Below are 17,536 nucleotides of genomic sequence, written 5' to 3'. Positions count from 1 at the left end.
AAAAGGAATAGAAGAAGTGGTGTGCTGAACTTCATCACTTAGAAAATTTGAAAATACCTAGGTTGGTTAATGATTCTGCATCAAAGGAAGATACTGTTGAAATACACAGTTTTTGCAACGCAAGTAAAAAGGCATATGACGCTGCCATATATTTGAAGGTGAAGACACTGAGTGGAATATCAGTGAAACTCCTAACTTCAAAAAGTCGTGTGGCTCCATTAAACAGTGTAACCTTACCAAGATTAGAACTATTGCATGTTCGCATTTTTTTACCTCAGCCTGCATTTGGACACTGTCAACTTTATGTTGCCTGTTCAAGAGTTCATGAAAGAATGGATGTAAAATTAAAAGTAATTGATGGTCCTCTGCAAGGCGAGCTTAAAAATGATGGAAAGATCTACACAAGAAATGTTGTGTACAAAGAGATCTTTGACATGTGAATTAACATTTCATTATTTAAATCACTTTTATTGATTGAGCTAGTGGTGGGCTCTTAAGAAATGTACCGCCAGTGGTTTCCTTCATTGTACTCTGCTTTGAGCAAGTAAAAAGGGGAAACCCGTGGGGCAGTAAGCAAAGGGGCGCCCTCGCCGCCTGCCCTGGGTAATTCAGTTTAAATTAGCACACACCTTTGCACAAATCATTTTAATTACAATTTATAATATCTACAACAGCGGTCATTTCGTATGACCTCCGAGCTTTCTAGTTTTTACATACTCTGATGAGATCTGGGCAATGACAAAAAAAGCTAAAAGTATCATTTCTGTCTCTTTGAAAGAAAAATTTTGAGAAGTATTTTTGGTGGCATAAAAGGTAACAATATCTGGAGGAGAAGAACTAACTATGAACTCTATAAATCTTTTAAAGAACTAGATATAGTAAAATATATAAGGACTCAGAGAATTAAATGGGCTACCTGTACAGAATGGATAAAAATTGAATGAATTGAATGATGGAATTTAGAAAGTATTATAATTATATATATATATGCTGTAATATTTATTTGTTTACTTTATTAAACATTTCTTTCAACGCGCGCATGCGTAAAGCATACATTACGCATAGTCGAAATTAGAAAATTGCAACCAGAAAACTATTTGATTTGTATTCGTGATATTTATAATGACGAGGAATTTGATTTAAATCATATCAAAGACAGAGTACATCGCACCGACGCTATACATTTACAAACATTCATGCCTTCTCCGGGATTCAAACCTGGGCCCTTCGGCACAGGAGTCTGCGACGCAAACCACTGTACCAGTTGGGCGGCTCGTATTTCAAATCTAAGTGCATTTGAGAAGTGAAATGCAAAATTTTTTTTCTTGTAGTAAAGTTTTTTTTTTTTTTTTTTTTTTTATGTATATATACAGTCAAATGTCTTTAATCTGGAATCGTCGGGGCTTCGACGATTTTGGATTATCGGTTTTTCCGGATTATATATCATCAGTTTAAATCTGGTAATATGGCATGCAGAAATTATAAAATTAAAAATATGAAACCGTAATTTATGAAATAAAGAACAATTATGATCTAAAGGGTATCACAATTTACAAAAAAAAAAAAACTTAATATTTATTTGTTTACTTTATTAAACATTTCTTTCAACGCGCGCATGCGTAAAGCGTACATTACGCATAGTCGAAATTAGAAAATTGCAACCAGAAAACTATTTGATTTGTATTTGTGATATTTATAATGATGAGGAATTTGATTTAAATCATATCAAAGACGGAGTACATCGAGATGAAATACTACATTATAAGCCGAATAAAATAAAAACATCTGCCCTGAAGATAAGGATAGTGCTGACAGATCAACTTCCAGTTCATTGCATGCCGCGACTCCCCCCCTCCACGCGCAGAGCAGCGTGAAATTGATAAAACAGATTTCGGAATGGTTAGAGAAACAAAGGAGCCTTTATCCATTTTTTGCAGCAATTCCACTTTTTGTTTGATGGACATCGAAACATGCTTTCCCTTTGTAGATCCAGCATCGAAAATTCTATTTGACATAATCGAAAGTTCCAACTTTCTTTTATAAAATTGCTCTAACAGTCTGCAAAAAATAATAAATTCAAAGATTATGGAACAACTCAATCTGCAACATTAACTGAAATAGATAATTTTAGCTTAGCTTATACCGTCCATTATACATTAAACGCGCATGCATAAACGTATTATGCGCTTCCGTACACACATATGCACATGCGTAATACAAACTTTCTGCGCCGTTAATCCGGACACCCATAATGCGGAATGGTCTGTCATTCCGCATTATGGGTGTCCGGATTAACGACTTTTGACTGTATTTCACAGCTTTTTTTATTTACTGTTGAAATTTGATGAGAAAAAACCAGAGTTGCTGATAAGCATCAACAATATGTGATAAAGATAATGTCTAGTAATTTTTCACTGTTCATTATGCAAATAAATTAAATGTTTAGTAGTTCAAAATTTAAAATTGCTGCCATACAAACATATGTATTTTAATTTATGTATCAAAAAAAAAAAATAAGTCAGAAAAGCAGACTAGATTGTCATATTTATTCTCAAGTTTTATTGCACTTGAAAAGCCTTTTATGCTGACCTAAAATTTTTTCATAATCCCTTCATGATTAATCTTTTCCCGGTGGCTGGGACATATTTGTCCCATACTAAGGATACAGCAACTGGGGGCTTCAAGACAGTTTGCCGTTGATGGCAGGGGTAGGAATTTTAGCACTTGAGGCTTGATGACTATTTTATGACACCCGGGAGAGTGCGTTCTTTTGTGGGATTCCGCTAATGGATTGGGGAAAATTGTCCGTGTTTTAAACCCACATGGCTTGTTTTCAAATTCGGTATCTTCCAGGAAATATTTTGTTGAGAGGAGAAAATAAAAAGAAGAGTTTGTTACTTCGATTCTCACGCCTTTGCGTTTTCAGGTTTTTTCCTATACAAATACGGTTTGGAGGTCAAATATAAAAAAAAATGTTATTTTCGGAAGCTCGGCTGCTAAAATTCTTCGGAAATTTTTTAAAACTTTGAATGTATTTAAAATTTCATGATTTTTTCAGTTATTTGTAATTAATTTTTTTTTTAATTTGGTTTCAATTCGAATTAACTGTCTTCGTTTCATTCTTTTCATTAGTCTTTTTATCATTTCATTCCAATTTTTAGTATAAGGCAGTTTGTAATATAAATGTTTCAGGTAATGAAAATTAATTTTAATGTTATTTCTAAATGACATGTATTCCACAACTACCGCATACTTGAGTGAAATTTTGGTTTGTTATGTTCTAAATGATAACTAGCGGTCGAGCGAATAATATTTCTTTAACTCTGATAATTTGACCTCGATTCAAATTCCGATGAACGGATTGACTGCATGAACGTTTCTTGTTCTCTCACAAAATTCAAAATTTAAAAAAGTTTCAAAACTTATTAATTTATCCTTTGTTATATGATTTGCGTCTATAATGTCATGTCTGTATCAATTTGTTCAAAAATTAGATACGTTAGTTTAGGTTAATTGAATATTTGAAAGCATATGAAGGCTACCTACCTAAAGGAAAGCATGCCTTCGTGGAGACTTTTAGGAGAAATTGGCTCATATTCACGTTTCATATGGGGGAAACAACAAAAACCAACCATGCTCGATCGACTGATGTCGAACCTATGTCTAACTACTAGCATTCAACGGACTTAACATCTCAGTAACTTTGTAGTGTTCAGAAAGTAATTAATTTTACGTGAGAATGGTGTTTTGGAGGGAATCAAACAAGATATTGGAATACTAAGCATGTATACAGGAATTCAGATGTGTACTACTTTTTAGTTCCCTGAATTTAATCCTCAGTGCGAATCTTCATAAACTCAGTACAAATCTTCATTCCCAGCTTCATTACTTCCATAGAAAGCAACAGTAAATAGCTTGAGATTTGAAAATTTTGCATAACAGTTTGATACCTCAAAGGCGATTTTAGCGTTCTGAAAATGTAGATCATAAAAAACTGAAGAAATATTTCGCCATTCGACAAAGATGTTTACATTTTGAAATTTCAATGTGTATGCAATTTTCATTCCTGTATATGCAATTTTGCATTCAAAGAAAAAATGGAGTAGCAATATAAATCATGGAACAACTGTTCCCTTTCTATTCTAAGGTAAAAGCAGTATCTTACATCTATCTCTAAGTGATAGTAAAAGTAAATTTTTGAATACATTAAAACTCAACAAAGATTTTATTTTCTAAAGCTCCAGGGTTTGCACCTGCATTTCTTTCTTGAACCAAAAACTATGAAGCGATTAAATAAATAAACGTCTTATATCCCTGATGTAAAGGCAGATCAACTCTGGGACCGCTATTTTCTATGCCACATGGAAAAAAAATAAATAAAAATTCTTGGCTCATGCATTGTAAATTTTTCTTAGTGCTGGCGTTGTTCAATAATAATTTAGTGCAGTACAAACGCAGTAAGCAAGTTCTATTTCTCCAGGAATGAATATTACCAGAGGTGTAAAAGTATTAACATTTATTTTGGAATCCAAAAATGCTTTTTAAATGGCACTTGCAATAAATAAACTCCATTTAATTTGCTCTTCAACATCAGAATAATAATACTATTAAAAATGAAAATGCATATATTGCTTGAAGGTAATGTTTGAATATATTAAATCATTGAATTTTCGATATGATTACAAATGAATATATTTAACACTGATTATTTCGCTAGTTTTTTAGTACATAATATAGGTGCAAGTTTAAAAAACTATTTTAATCGTAAAATGGAACACTTTTTAGAACAAAATTTCTAGTTATAGCATACATTTCATTTGAAGGTAAAATAATACTTTTTTTCCTTGGGGAAACTGTATTCATCTACCTGCAGTGTGAAAGCGATTAGAGTACATCCCGCATTCTAACGCCTTGAGCGTTGGAACTAGATTGAAAGGAAATCCTGAAAGCGTTTGCCTGACTGCCGACAAAAGAACACTAATCACCCAATCGTTAAGGACTCGATTCGATAATTTTCCCCCCTTTCCATAACCTCTGAGCCAAGAGCTCCCCAGTGAAGGTACACAACTGTTTTTCGAGCCCACGGGAAAAGGTTAAAGTAAGCTATTTAATGACAACTAAGCATATTAGAATTATTTCAAATAAATGTCAGCTTAAAATTTAATATTTAACTGCCAATGTGTTTAAACATGAAGACCCAATCTTTAGATTTCATTCCAAAAATGTATATAAATTGGAACTGATTAATATAGATTGATAACTGCCCAACACGAGATAATGCGTATTAGTGCTGTTTTTCAGGACAACCAATATGAGTTATCTCGAAGTTTCTTGCCACTTTCGCGCCACTTACTCGCTTAGCGCTTGTTTTAGCTGTACCGAGGCGACAATTTGAAGCATATCTGTATGAATCAACTCAAAGTAGGCTACTGCGAAAAAAAAAAAACCCTGTAAATGTTTTAATGATTGTTACGAATTATAATTAGTATTTTTAATAATATTATATGATTAAATTAATTTGGCTTCTCGGATCAAAATCCGAACAATTAACACGGCAGGCAGCGTGTTAATTGTTGCGTACCATAGGCAAATTTTTGAATGAAATAAACAGCACTTTAGCATATAATAAGCTCCTATTATTTTTCTAACTGCCATAGCATGGTGGAGGAAAAACAGGAACGGTAGTCTTCAGCTGTTCCTGATCTTCCGACCTACTCTTGGATCCTTTAACTGTTTCCAGCTTTCCAACCTATTCCTATACCTTTCAGCATATTCATGGATCCTTCAACCCTTTCTGAGCTTTTGGCATGCATCTGGATCATTAAGCCACTGCTGGTCTCCTCGACTGTCTCTGATCTTTTCTTGATTTTCTGGCCAGTATCTGATCCATTGATAACTGGCCTAAAGGAGGCTGATTAGTAGAGAATATTTTTTACATTTGTTTAGCAGTGTAGGTACCATCTTTATATTACGAATTTTTTATTTAATGATAAGAGATCATTCTTCACTTTTCTTTTGTTATGATATTTTTTTAGCCCAAAGGTGCAATTTGCCCAGAAAGGCTATTAATTTTGTTTTGGCATTTTGCTTTGATTCACTATAAATGCCGGTTCACTTTTTAAGTTGTCGCCACCAAACATTAGAACCCTGTATTATATTTAAAGAAATTAAATAATGAAAAACTTACATGAATGTATGTTTTTCGCACTTTTAAAAAACAGCAGTACCTAGAGACATCAAATTTTGAATAATGTAATCCTCAATTCAAATATGGGCATCTGGAAGCCCAAATTTGTATTTTGTTTTATTATATGTGTCATATTTTGTCAAACATTAAAGAATTTTTTTATTAACAAATTCAAACAATTTCAAAGCGAGCAATGTCAACACAGCAAGGTTGAAAAAATATTTTTATTTCCAGCATGCGAGACTGTGTATCATAAATTCTAAAGATAATATTTTGTGATATTGCTGTTGAATTGAATTTTATGGTTTAAATGCAAAAAGCGGGATATTTAAGCCTTTCAGAACGGGTGTCGCATATACGCATTTCCTAAGAACGTCTCTTACTGCTAGCATTCCATCCACGCATCATTAGAGATTGCATTCAGAGGACGGGTGATGTGTATATGCACTTTAAGCTGAAACGTTTTTCTGAAGACCACTAGATGGCATCCTATGTTCATTACTTTTGAAATGAACACAGTTTTATGTTCCTGACCTTGAGTTTGATATCTTCTGCCTGACTTTGGTATTTTACTCATCAACTGTAGCGAAGGGGGGAGGGAAAGCGTAAATAGAGGTGGGCTTTTTAAATCTCCACATTCTAATATAAATATTCGCATGTCTGACTTATATCCAATTCCTTTTTATATTCTATTTTTTCCTGTATCATATACGGTCTTTTAGGGTTATTATGTCGAGCTCTATTACGTTTTGCATTGCCGTCAGACACATTTCAGGTTCTCTTTTAATTTCGGAAAGCCTCACCTCCAGTCTATTGAAGTGAAGGCACTATTTTTCAGAAGAAGAATACACTCGTGTGGTTAATGAACCATTTACTAACACAGATGAGAGTGATGATTCATTTTCTAAAGGGTTAGAAAGTGATACTTTTTCTAAGAGTTAGAAAGTTATACTTCTCTGTGCTTAGAGATGTACCACAGTCTTCATTTTAAATTGTGTTACTTTGTACTGTAAATAGTCTTTAGTGTATTATTAATTTAAACTTTATTTATGGATTTTATAAATTAAAACTTTGGAATAATTTGAATAGCGCTCCCGAAAATTACTTTACGAGGTAAGCGATTTTATAAATATATTTTCATGTAAAATAAAGAAAAAAAGTTATTAAATGCTAATTTTAACATATATAAGAGCTCAAGTAATAATCTAAAATGATACCAAAAATTACAATGCTAGAAGTGAAACTTTTTTTTTTTTTTCTGAATTTTTTTATAAAATTAGGCTTATCGATTCACCCCCTCCCCCGTCCTGTATGGTGACTGCCTTCGATTCCCTTCCTTCCGCGCAAGCGTCTTAAACAAAGGTGCGCCATTGTGAAAGGATTAATAAATAAAGGTAACGCAAAAAACGTTAAAAAACACTCCTTTGGGCGTAATATAAAATCTGAAAGCATTCAGATTTTTTTTTTACTGTGGTGGGTTTAAATAAATCTTGTTGAGATGCCCATAGAGTGTCTTATCTAGCAGTAACTTCTGTTTGAAACAGAGTTACATGGAATGGAAGGTTGTTTCTTGCCACATAGGTGTTTTTTAAATGCTAAGGCATTTACAAAATATTGTGTCTGTACTGTAATGGCCTTTTATTATTATTGTACATCTGTCAGGGCAATTTTTTCTATGTTGTAGACGTTGTTGTTTACATTTTGATTTTGCATGAAATTATTTCCCTTTTTAATTTTTGGAATGTTTCAGTTTCTGACGACGGTGATCCCGTACAGTGTAGAAAATGGACCACCCAATAATCACACATTGCAGATTCTCATAAAAAGTGAGTATAGTATAATAGGTTTTATATTGATTGTACTGTTTTTGTAACCTTTTTGGTGTAGTACTAGCGTAATTCCATGTGTGTAGTGCAACCAGGTGTGGACTGTTGAAATTCTGAACTTTTATTTTCTGAAATCCAGAAAGAAAGTGTATAATAAATAAATATTTAACTAGGCAAATCTCCTTGATTATTTTTTATTAATGCAGAAACTGAAAATTATTTTTCAAATTAAATAATAATTAAATTATTAACATAATTAAATAAGTAAATGATTATGGTAATAAATTTATAATAATTATTAGTTTTAATGTAGAAATTTAAATTATAAAATAGATAACTAAATTTAATTAGATAAATGACCGTGATTAATTTTTATTAGTGCTGAAGCTTCAAAAATTAATAGGAATTCTGGAATGGTTAATCTGTTAAAAGAGTTTAAATGTATTTTAAAAGAGACATACGTAGAATGGGCTCATTGCATGTAAAAATAAAGGCTATCCTTAAAGAATCCTGCCATAAAATTTAATGGCATCAATCTTGTTCTGCATTGTAAAACTGCTTTCATTGGTTTGATGAAATTAGTAGATAATTTACCAAATGTTATTTCAAAAGCTGAAAATATTTGTTTTACCGCAGAATTGAAAACTGTCAAATAATTAATTTTTTTTGTTATACAGAACAGAAAAACTACTTCTAAACATTTTAGCAGATATATTAGACTAAAAGAATATGAAAAACAGAATAGCCAATTATTGGCAGTTGAATTTGTTTAAGCATCTTTCCTTCGACCCACTGTTAGAAGTATATTTAATTTCATGGGTGATGTTATGCTAGAAAATTTTTGAATAGTGACAGCATAGATGCTGTAAAAACAGAAATATTTATTCTCATTAAACAAAAATATGTGTGAAATTTTTGCCTTGCAAGGCCCTATTGTAAAAATTTTAGAGATAATTTATTGACTATTTCGACAGCTTGTCAGAATTCATTACTTAGCACGAACCATGCTCTTCCTATCGGCAGTTCCTCATCTGGTAACTTCCGCATCTGTTAATATGCATACTTCTTGAAGGCTAAGAGTCATTGTCTATATCAAAATGATTTGCTAATTGTCTCCCTTTCCGGAATTCACCAACCCCATCTCTAAAACCAGGTTAAAGCTTAGTAATTATTTTAAAGAAGTGTTGAGAAACCAGAAAGATAACTTTATGGAACAAAGAAAAATGAAAATTTATGAAACAGTTAAATTCAGAGAAACATAAATTAACATTTAATAAATTAAAAAGCATTATAATTTTCACTTTGCTAATCAAATTGTTTTAAAATTTGCATGTATGTATATGTATCACATTCATATTTATTTGAAATTATATTACATTTTTACTCCAGGGTAGTTTCAAGATTTCTGAAATGGGCTGATCCTGAATACTATGTAATTTTTGCATTTTTAGGTATAATTTCAGTATTTGAGTGGCTGTTTCTCTTTTCCTAGTGGTTTACCCACACCCTCGTCGAAAAATCTTTGGTGACTTCAGGAAACATTCATGAACTCATTGCCAGTTTTGGAGAGAAAATGATTGGGCTATCTTTATCGCTGTTTCAATTTCTGCTGTCTTTTGCAGTCTTTTCCCATGCAAGACATTTTCTTTTTTGTCAGTTCTTCAATTTCCATCAGTTTCTCAGTTACGTTCTTTTTATCAATTTTTAGCAGTCTCCTTTTTTTATAGAACAGTTTTCCCAGTTCCATCATAGTTTTCTTATGTAGTTTCCCAGTTTGAGTTCATTGTGTAATAATCTATTTTTGCTGTAAAAAAAAATCAGAAAATGCATTGCTAACATCAATACTGCACACTGACCATGACCATGATCGTGATCGTCCAAAAACAAACCTCTTTGCTCCTGCACATTTTCCAAGCCCAAGCGCATTTTCCAGTTATACGTAACGTGCAAAAATCTATGCTATTAAAATCTGTGCATGTCTGTCTGTAACATCACCTTCTCTTGAACCAACTAAGCATCGCTCGCTTCTGAGCTTAGCGAAACACACCGTTGGATTCCAAAAATTCCTGTTAAGCCATTTTGACCATTCCCATCTTCGTACGACTTTAATTAGTCGAGATATTAATTAAAAATACTTTTCCAAATGATAAATTAAACACGAATTTTTCACTTCCTTTGTTGGGTTTGTCCCTATTAAAGGGATCTGGCTACGTGGTTTCCTTTTTTACAAATATCTATGGAACAGTGCTTAGTTGAATTTCAAAAATTCGTCAGAATCCATTGATACCATTCTTATTTTTATATGACTTTAATCAGATGAGCTATTAATTAAAAACTATGGACACGTTAATTTGAATGTGACTGAATAGCTACTTTAGGGATTTTTTCTTGGGGTTTTTCCCGTATGGCTCCGTGTTTTGAAAGACATAGGAATTTGTCACTGTCCCAATATGTTAAAACCTATATACCACTGCTTTAGGGATTTTCCAGTTATACGTAACGTGCAAAAATCTGTACTATTAAAATCTGTGCATGTCTGTCTGTAACATCACCTTCTCTTGAACCAACTAAGCACCGCTCGCTTCTGAGCTTAGCGAAACACACCGTTGGATTCCAAAAATTCCTGTTAAGCCATTTTGACCATTCCCATCTTCGTACGACTTTAATTAGTCGAGATATTAATTAAAAATACTTTTCCAAATGATAAATTAAACACGAATTTTTCACTTCCTTTGTTGAGTTGGTCCCTATTAAAGGGATCTGGCTACGTGGTTTCCTTTTTTACAAATATCTATGGAACAGTGCTTAGTTGAATTTCAAAAATTCGTCGGAATCCTTTGATACCATTCTTATTTTTATATGACTTTAATCAGATGAGCTATTAATTAAAAACTATGGACACGTTAATTTGAATGTGACTGAATAGCTACTTTAGGGATTTTTTCTTGGGGTTTTTCCCGTATGGCTCCATGTTTAGAAAGACATAGGAATTTGTCACTGTCCCAATATGTTAAAACCTATATACCACTGCTTTAGGGATTTTTATTTTTAGAATTTTTTGAGCAATGAAACTGTTCTAGCTTAGAAAATCATTTGTTATTTGATTTTTTACTGCCAATTTCTTAGTAAGTTTTTGTTATTAAAACATTATTTTGAAGTCTGATTAAAAGATAAAGTTTTACATTAAAGCATTAAAATATCAAACATCTCCACAAATTTAACATGGGAACTCTAAGACATGAAAAATGAATAAAGCGGGCTTGCCCGCTAGTAATCCCTATAAAACTTTCTTTTTATCTAAACATTTGGATTCTTGCATATTTTATTTCTTGTTATATAAACAGAAAATCCTAACACTTAAAATAAAAATTCAAAATAAATTAAATTGCAGTATTAATAATAATGATTGTATTTCCATATTTAAATTATTTCTGTACATTAATGAAGTAAGAAACTTAAGAATTTTAAATATCAGTGCTTATTATATATTATTACCATATTTACTTACAAAAATTTTAAGATGCTTTCACTGGGCAAAATGTTCCTAAATTAAGGAATGTGTGTTAGCTTCATGAATTTTACTTTTGTAGAATAAAATAATAAATAATATTCACCAAAACAATGCTAACAATCTAGAGATTTTATTCACTAAGTTTCTGCAGCATTCTGAGATAATTTGTGCACATTTAAAATTTGAAACAGAATGTTCTGTTTCACCATATCACATCTGATATGGTGGGAAACTGAGCTGTATCATATATGGTACACCAGGAACAAGAGGATTATACTTCCTCAGACACTTTAGCATTATGAAAGTAAAGAGGGCAAACACCACAGTTCCATTTTGATTCATTACAACCAAAAAGAAATGTATTTTATGCAAAAATAAATACTAATCAGAAGAATGACCGCAACAAAAATCTTTGACATCGTGGGTTGCCAAATGAATACTTTTTGGCGACACCTTGGGTTGCCACATAAATACCTTTTGCTAACATTGTGATTTATAGCATTACTGCCTTTTGGTGACATTGTGGGTTGCCACATTGTTCATTTGGAAACCTACCGCTGCGCACAATTTCGAGGAATCCCCGTAGTTCATGCTGCGAGCAATTTTGGGGAATCCCGAGGTTGAAATAAAAGAGCGCTAAACGAAACACCGTTAAGCGGGGTCTTACTGTATATATATATATTAGCACGAGATTTTAAACAAAATTAAGATTTATATTATTTAATATAAACACATTTATATATTTTTTTTATCAGTTTTCAGAGGACCACTGCAAAGGGCATAACCTAAAGAAACACTTTTGTTTTAATTTGGCTATTGTTATTTCATAATGGATTGGTTTGTTCCTCTTGACAAGTCAATTAATCTATGATCAATGATAATAGCTACCTTTTCAATACATACTTTTTCTATACAGCTTTTAAATAATTTTTACTACAGTAGAAATCTAAATAACTTTAAATACTTACTAAAATTTATTTCAATAATTCATCACTTTAAAATACTTAATATATGAACATTGTGCATTTTTTCATGAATACTTTTTGTAGAAGATTGTGGATGATCAGAAAGTGTGCATAATTCTTTAGCTTTTAGAGGAGTAATTTATTGGCAAGCTACTATATACTCAAGAATAATGGGTTGCTTCATACTCAATACACACATGGTGAAAATTCAGTTAAAAATTAACACAAGATGAACAAATTTTGCCCTGAGAATTTTTCCTCTAGCATAGGATTATCGAATTAATGATGCAGTGCAGAAATGCATTTGCTGCAATTTAACACTAATACTGAAATAAAATAAAAACCCTTTTACAACTTCCTTAACCCCCCAAAAAATTAACAAGAAAAGAAACAGTGATAAAAATCTCATCTTTCTAGAAGAATCTAGAACAGATTCTAGAATTGTCAACAACTGACAGCAGTCAGTCAGGAGTAATATTTCTGGCAATGTACAGGCAAATACCAACTAATAAACAAATAATATATTTTGCTTAAAATATATGTCTGCTAATGAAGTTATTCTTATTTCTTTTAGTTCTAAAGGCAATTAATGAAGATAATCCAGCTGTACCAGCTTTACTTACTGACTATATTCTCAAAGGTATGTTTTCAAACAGTTTATCATTGTAATATTAAATTGTGGCTATGCGTACTTTTAATATGATCTGTTAGAACTGGTTTATTATATTAAATATTACTTTTGTTACTTTATCTTGATGATTCGTTTGAAGACTTCTGTACTTGTAGAAGTAATGATTGATGGTTTTTCCCTTTCCGGTTAATAATCTTGCTTATTTTTCACTTAAAAATTTTAATACTATGCATTTCACAGCAATTTTTAATTATGGAATAGGAATATTTTTCTTTGGAGACCTCAACATATTTAAGTATCCATCTCTTTATATGAGAATACATTTATATGTGAACCTTTTTTTTTAAATTTGGCTGATGATGATAAATCTTAACCAGGTTCGATGATCATCTACAATTTGTGATAAAGATAGTTTCTTATCATTTTTCTTCAGTATAACAAACTTTATTAAAATCATAATGCCATGAGGTGTCGTAGTTGGAAGTTGTTATAAGAAATAAAGTTTATAATTGTTTACATACTTACATCCATTATATGTAGGTATGTATCTATATATTATTAGAAAAGATTTTTCATATATCTCTCCAAGAAGCAGAAATTTAATTAAAATGATTGGAATAAACTTTAATCAGTATTTTAAAGTGATGAATTATTGAAATAAATTTTAGTAAGTATTTAAAGTTATTTAGATTTCTACTGTAGTAAAAATTATTTAAAAGCTGTATAGAAAAAGTGTGTACTGAAAAGGTAGCTATTATCATTGATCATAGATTAATTGACTTGTCAAGAGGAACAAATCAATCCATTATGAAATAAGAATAGCCAAATTAAACAAAAGTGTTTCTTTAGGTTATGCCCTTTGCAGTGGTCCTATGAAAACTGATAAAAATATATATATAAATGTGTTTATATTAAATAATATAAATCTTAATTTTGTTTAAAATCTCGTGCTAATATATATATATATATACAGTAAGACCCCGCTTAACGCTGTTTCGGTTTAGCGCTCTTTTTATTTCAACCTCGGGATTCCCCAAAATTGCTCGCAGCATGAACTATGGGGATTCCTCGAAATTGTGCGCAGCGGTAGGTTTCCAAATAACATATCCGAAACTTTGTAGTTATGTTTCTTGTTTGGTGCGGTGAGGTGCTGTACGGAAGCATTTTTATCATTTGAAACATTTGTTGACATTATTGTATGTATAAATTTACATAATACTATAACGATTAATACAGTGACAAATATTATGATCTTTAGTTTTTATCATGGGTGATAATAAAAAACAAGAAAAGATAGCAACCAGAAAAAGCATTTCACTAGAAACTTAAATGCAAGTGATTGGAAGATTAGATTCTGGTGAGAGTCAATCTCAAATTAGTGCTGCATTGAATTTGGCAACTTCAACAATAAGGACAATTCTTAAGAATAAAGAAAAAATACTGTCATCGGCAACTGCAAATACGTCAAGCTCTGCAACTAGGATTACCCGTTCTAGAAATAACATTATAGAGGAAGTGGAAAAACGACTGTCTATATGGACTGACAACGAAATTGAACGCAGTATGCCATTAAGCCAATCTTTCATAAAGCCTTCTTGACAAAAAGGCAGAAAATTGGAAACACAGAATAGACTGAATGATCTGACTGGCTTAGAATTTTATTTGTTTTTATAAGTATATTCGTTTATATTGTTTTTATTTTTGTAAGAAATAAATGTTTGGTTTTATTTTTATTAAAAAAACATTAAATTTAATACCTAACCAATTTTCTATCCATTTTCCTCTAACTCCATTATTTACATGTTAAGATTGCCTCGTTTAGCGTTGTTTCGCATTACGCTCTACTTTGATGGAACAAGCGGGGTCTTACTGTATATATAAATAATTCCTTTTCATTTTAACAGAAAGCAAAATTTTGATTTAATAGCTATATATTAAATACATTTCATCGAAAATAAGTCATCAATTTTTTTTTTTTTTTTTTTTTCTTTTCCATATGGTTAAAATTTTTCAGTATTAATTCTTTATATATAATTTTCCTCCAATGGAAAAAGGAATGAAATACCTTATCTAATGTACATATGTATCTGTGTAGAAAGCTTATCCAGAAAGTAAGTACTGTTTGGGTATTGAGAAAGATTATTGATTTGTTTTTATTTGTATTTTGTTACAGAAAAATCTGCACATCTTAAACTAATTTTCAACATATTGAGCATGTGAATTAAGACTATCATATCATGGCACTAATTGCAACATATCCGCTTTATAGAATTCGGTTGCCTGCAACCTGAACCGGTTCTGCATGTTTCTTTACCTTGATATCATTACCATTTACAAAGTGCTAGCCAACGGGAAATTTCTTGAGATGAGAAAACAAAGGAAGTCACTTGGAGCTATTCCAGATTATAAGGAGGGGGACAGAATTGGTCCCAGTGAAATGAATCAAGCAGCATCATCGTTACATGTGTAGTATGCGGGCGCATGTTGTCATGCATGAATACAATTCCAAAAGTCAGTAATTCACTCCTTTTGTTCTGTATCATATGGTGTAACTTTTTCAGTCTCTCATTGTAATCTGTAGCATTTTGGCCCTCTTTCCATCCAGTCCACTAAAAAAATTCTTTGACAGTCCCAAAACAAGGTGTATATGATTTTTCTTGAAGAGGTGGCTCTGCTTTCTTCATTTTTTGGGAACCAATATGCCACTATTCCAGTGACTCTAATTCTGTTTCAGATGTCTTGTAACAAATCTGTGTTTCATCGCCTGTGGAAATCCTTCTCAAAAAATCATTTCCTTCTGATGCATAACGCTGCAAAAACTCCCAGGCTGCTTCCATGTGTTTTGTTTCCCTTTTTGAAGGCCTGTTTGTGTTTTCGGTACCCATTGCAAACATAATTTTATGTTGTGCGAATTTTCAATCACCATTTCATGTAATAAAGATCTTGACATGTTTTGAAAATGCATTGACAAACCAGAAATCGTAAATCGCCTATTGGACGAACTTTTCTGTTGATGCAGCACATCAATCCTCTCCTGATCAATAATGGTTTCCATTGTGCTCCTATCTGTGAGTATTTTCCCTTCCTTCATTAAACTTCCTAACCCACTTTGGCACCATTCCTTATTGTGTTCTCTTCATAAATTTCACTTATCTGACAATAAATTTCACAAGGTTGAACATTTCTCGTATTTAAAAACTTGGTAACGGCTCATATTTAGCACCTGGCAGGCAGATTGATTGTTTCAAGCATGATTATCAGCAAACTGTCACTTCAAAATGTAAACTATACTAATTCATTCTCGAGTTGAACGATGCAACTATGCATATGCGATTTTTGTGCTACAAACAGATGTGCAGGGTATATGTTTAAACTGTACTTATTTTCTGAGTGGTATGTATGCATATGTATTTAAATATACAATCATTTGTATGTCGTAGAATTATAAAAAGAATACCAAACTGAAAAAATTTCATTTATTAATGGCAGATATTTTTTGTATGGTAAACAAAAATATTTTCTGGTTTTGCAGTTTTTTTTAATTCTATTTGAATACATACATTTAATTTTTATTATAAAAGCTTAACACAAAGCAATATCATTAATTTTGTTTTATGTGATAAAGTACTCAAATTAATTGGTTCCTTTTCAAAGAATATAATCTTTTCCTCTTGATAAGTTTGCACAACTTTTGTCATAAAGCAATAATTTTTCTTCTTTGGTATCCTATGCATTAATTTTATATAATAAATAATAAAAAAACTGATTTTAAATACGTTCTTTATAAATTAGTATTGAACGTGAAGTACCGATGTCAAAATCAAAGATGTTGAGAATGCTAATTGCATTTTTTAATTACCAAGTACTTTTCACAATGAATATTTTCCTAAAAATCAAACAGTTAGTCAGTATTTTTGCAAAGAGGTGCTTCAATTAAGAAACTGAATAAGGCCAATAAGAAAGAACTTTTTGAGTCTGGGCTATGGCATCTTTCACATGATAATGTTAAGCTCCATACAGCATTGTCTGTATAGCAGTATCTTGCTTAAACTTTCAGTTGCAGAGATAAATCACCCACCGTATTCTTCTGACATATCGGCAGCAGATGTTTTCCCCTTTTTTTTCAAAGTTTAAGATGATCCTGAAGGGACAGAGATTTGAAAACATTTTAGATATTAAATCAAATGTTATGCATATTTTCCGAAACGTTTAGTTCCACTATAAACAATGTTTTGATGACCTGAAAAAATTGCAGAGACTCCTCTGGCAATTATTTGTAATCTTTTTCTCATTTATAAGAAATTATCCAGTTACTTTATCCGCATATATATCTTGTATAAGAATATGCAATTATTTGCACTTAGCAGTTTTGTGCATTAAAAATGTACAGTAGCTGTACATGAAATATACCAGATT

The 17,536-nt window shown here is 31.6% G+C and overlaps 1 protein-coding gene across 1 annotated transcript in view; it reads left to right on the top strand.

Moving 5' to 3' along the window:
* Positions 1-17,536, top strand: part of LOC118196786 (fasciculation and elongation protein zeta-2-like) — a 172,652-nt gene that overhangs the window by 146,276 nt on the left and 8,840 nt on the right. Inside the window, exons 7-8 of the mRNA XM_085816970.1 lie at positions 7,938-8,013; positions 13,064-13,129. Of these exons, the coding sequence (XP_085673096.1) occupies positions 7,938-8,013; positions 13,064-13,129 (142 nt within the window). The remainder of the gene's footprint in view (positions 1-7,937; positions 8,014-13,063; positions 13,130-17,536) is intronic.

This window comes from Stegodyphus dumicola, chromosome 5 (assembly GCF_044657685.1).
Source record: "Stegodyphus dumicola isolate Sdum_Otavi_A_Nest chromosome 5, ASM4465768v1".
Lineage (NCBI taxonomy): Eukaryota > Metazoa > Arthropoda > Arachnida > Araneae > Eresidae > Stegodyphus > Stegodyphus dumicola.
This window is presented reverse-complemented; position numbering and strand designations above follow the sequence as displayed.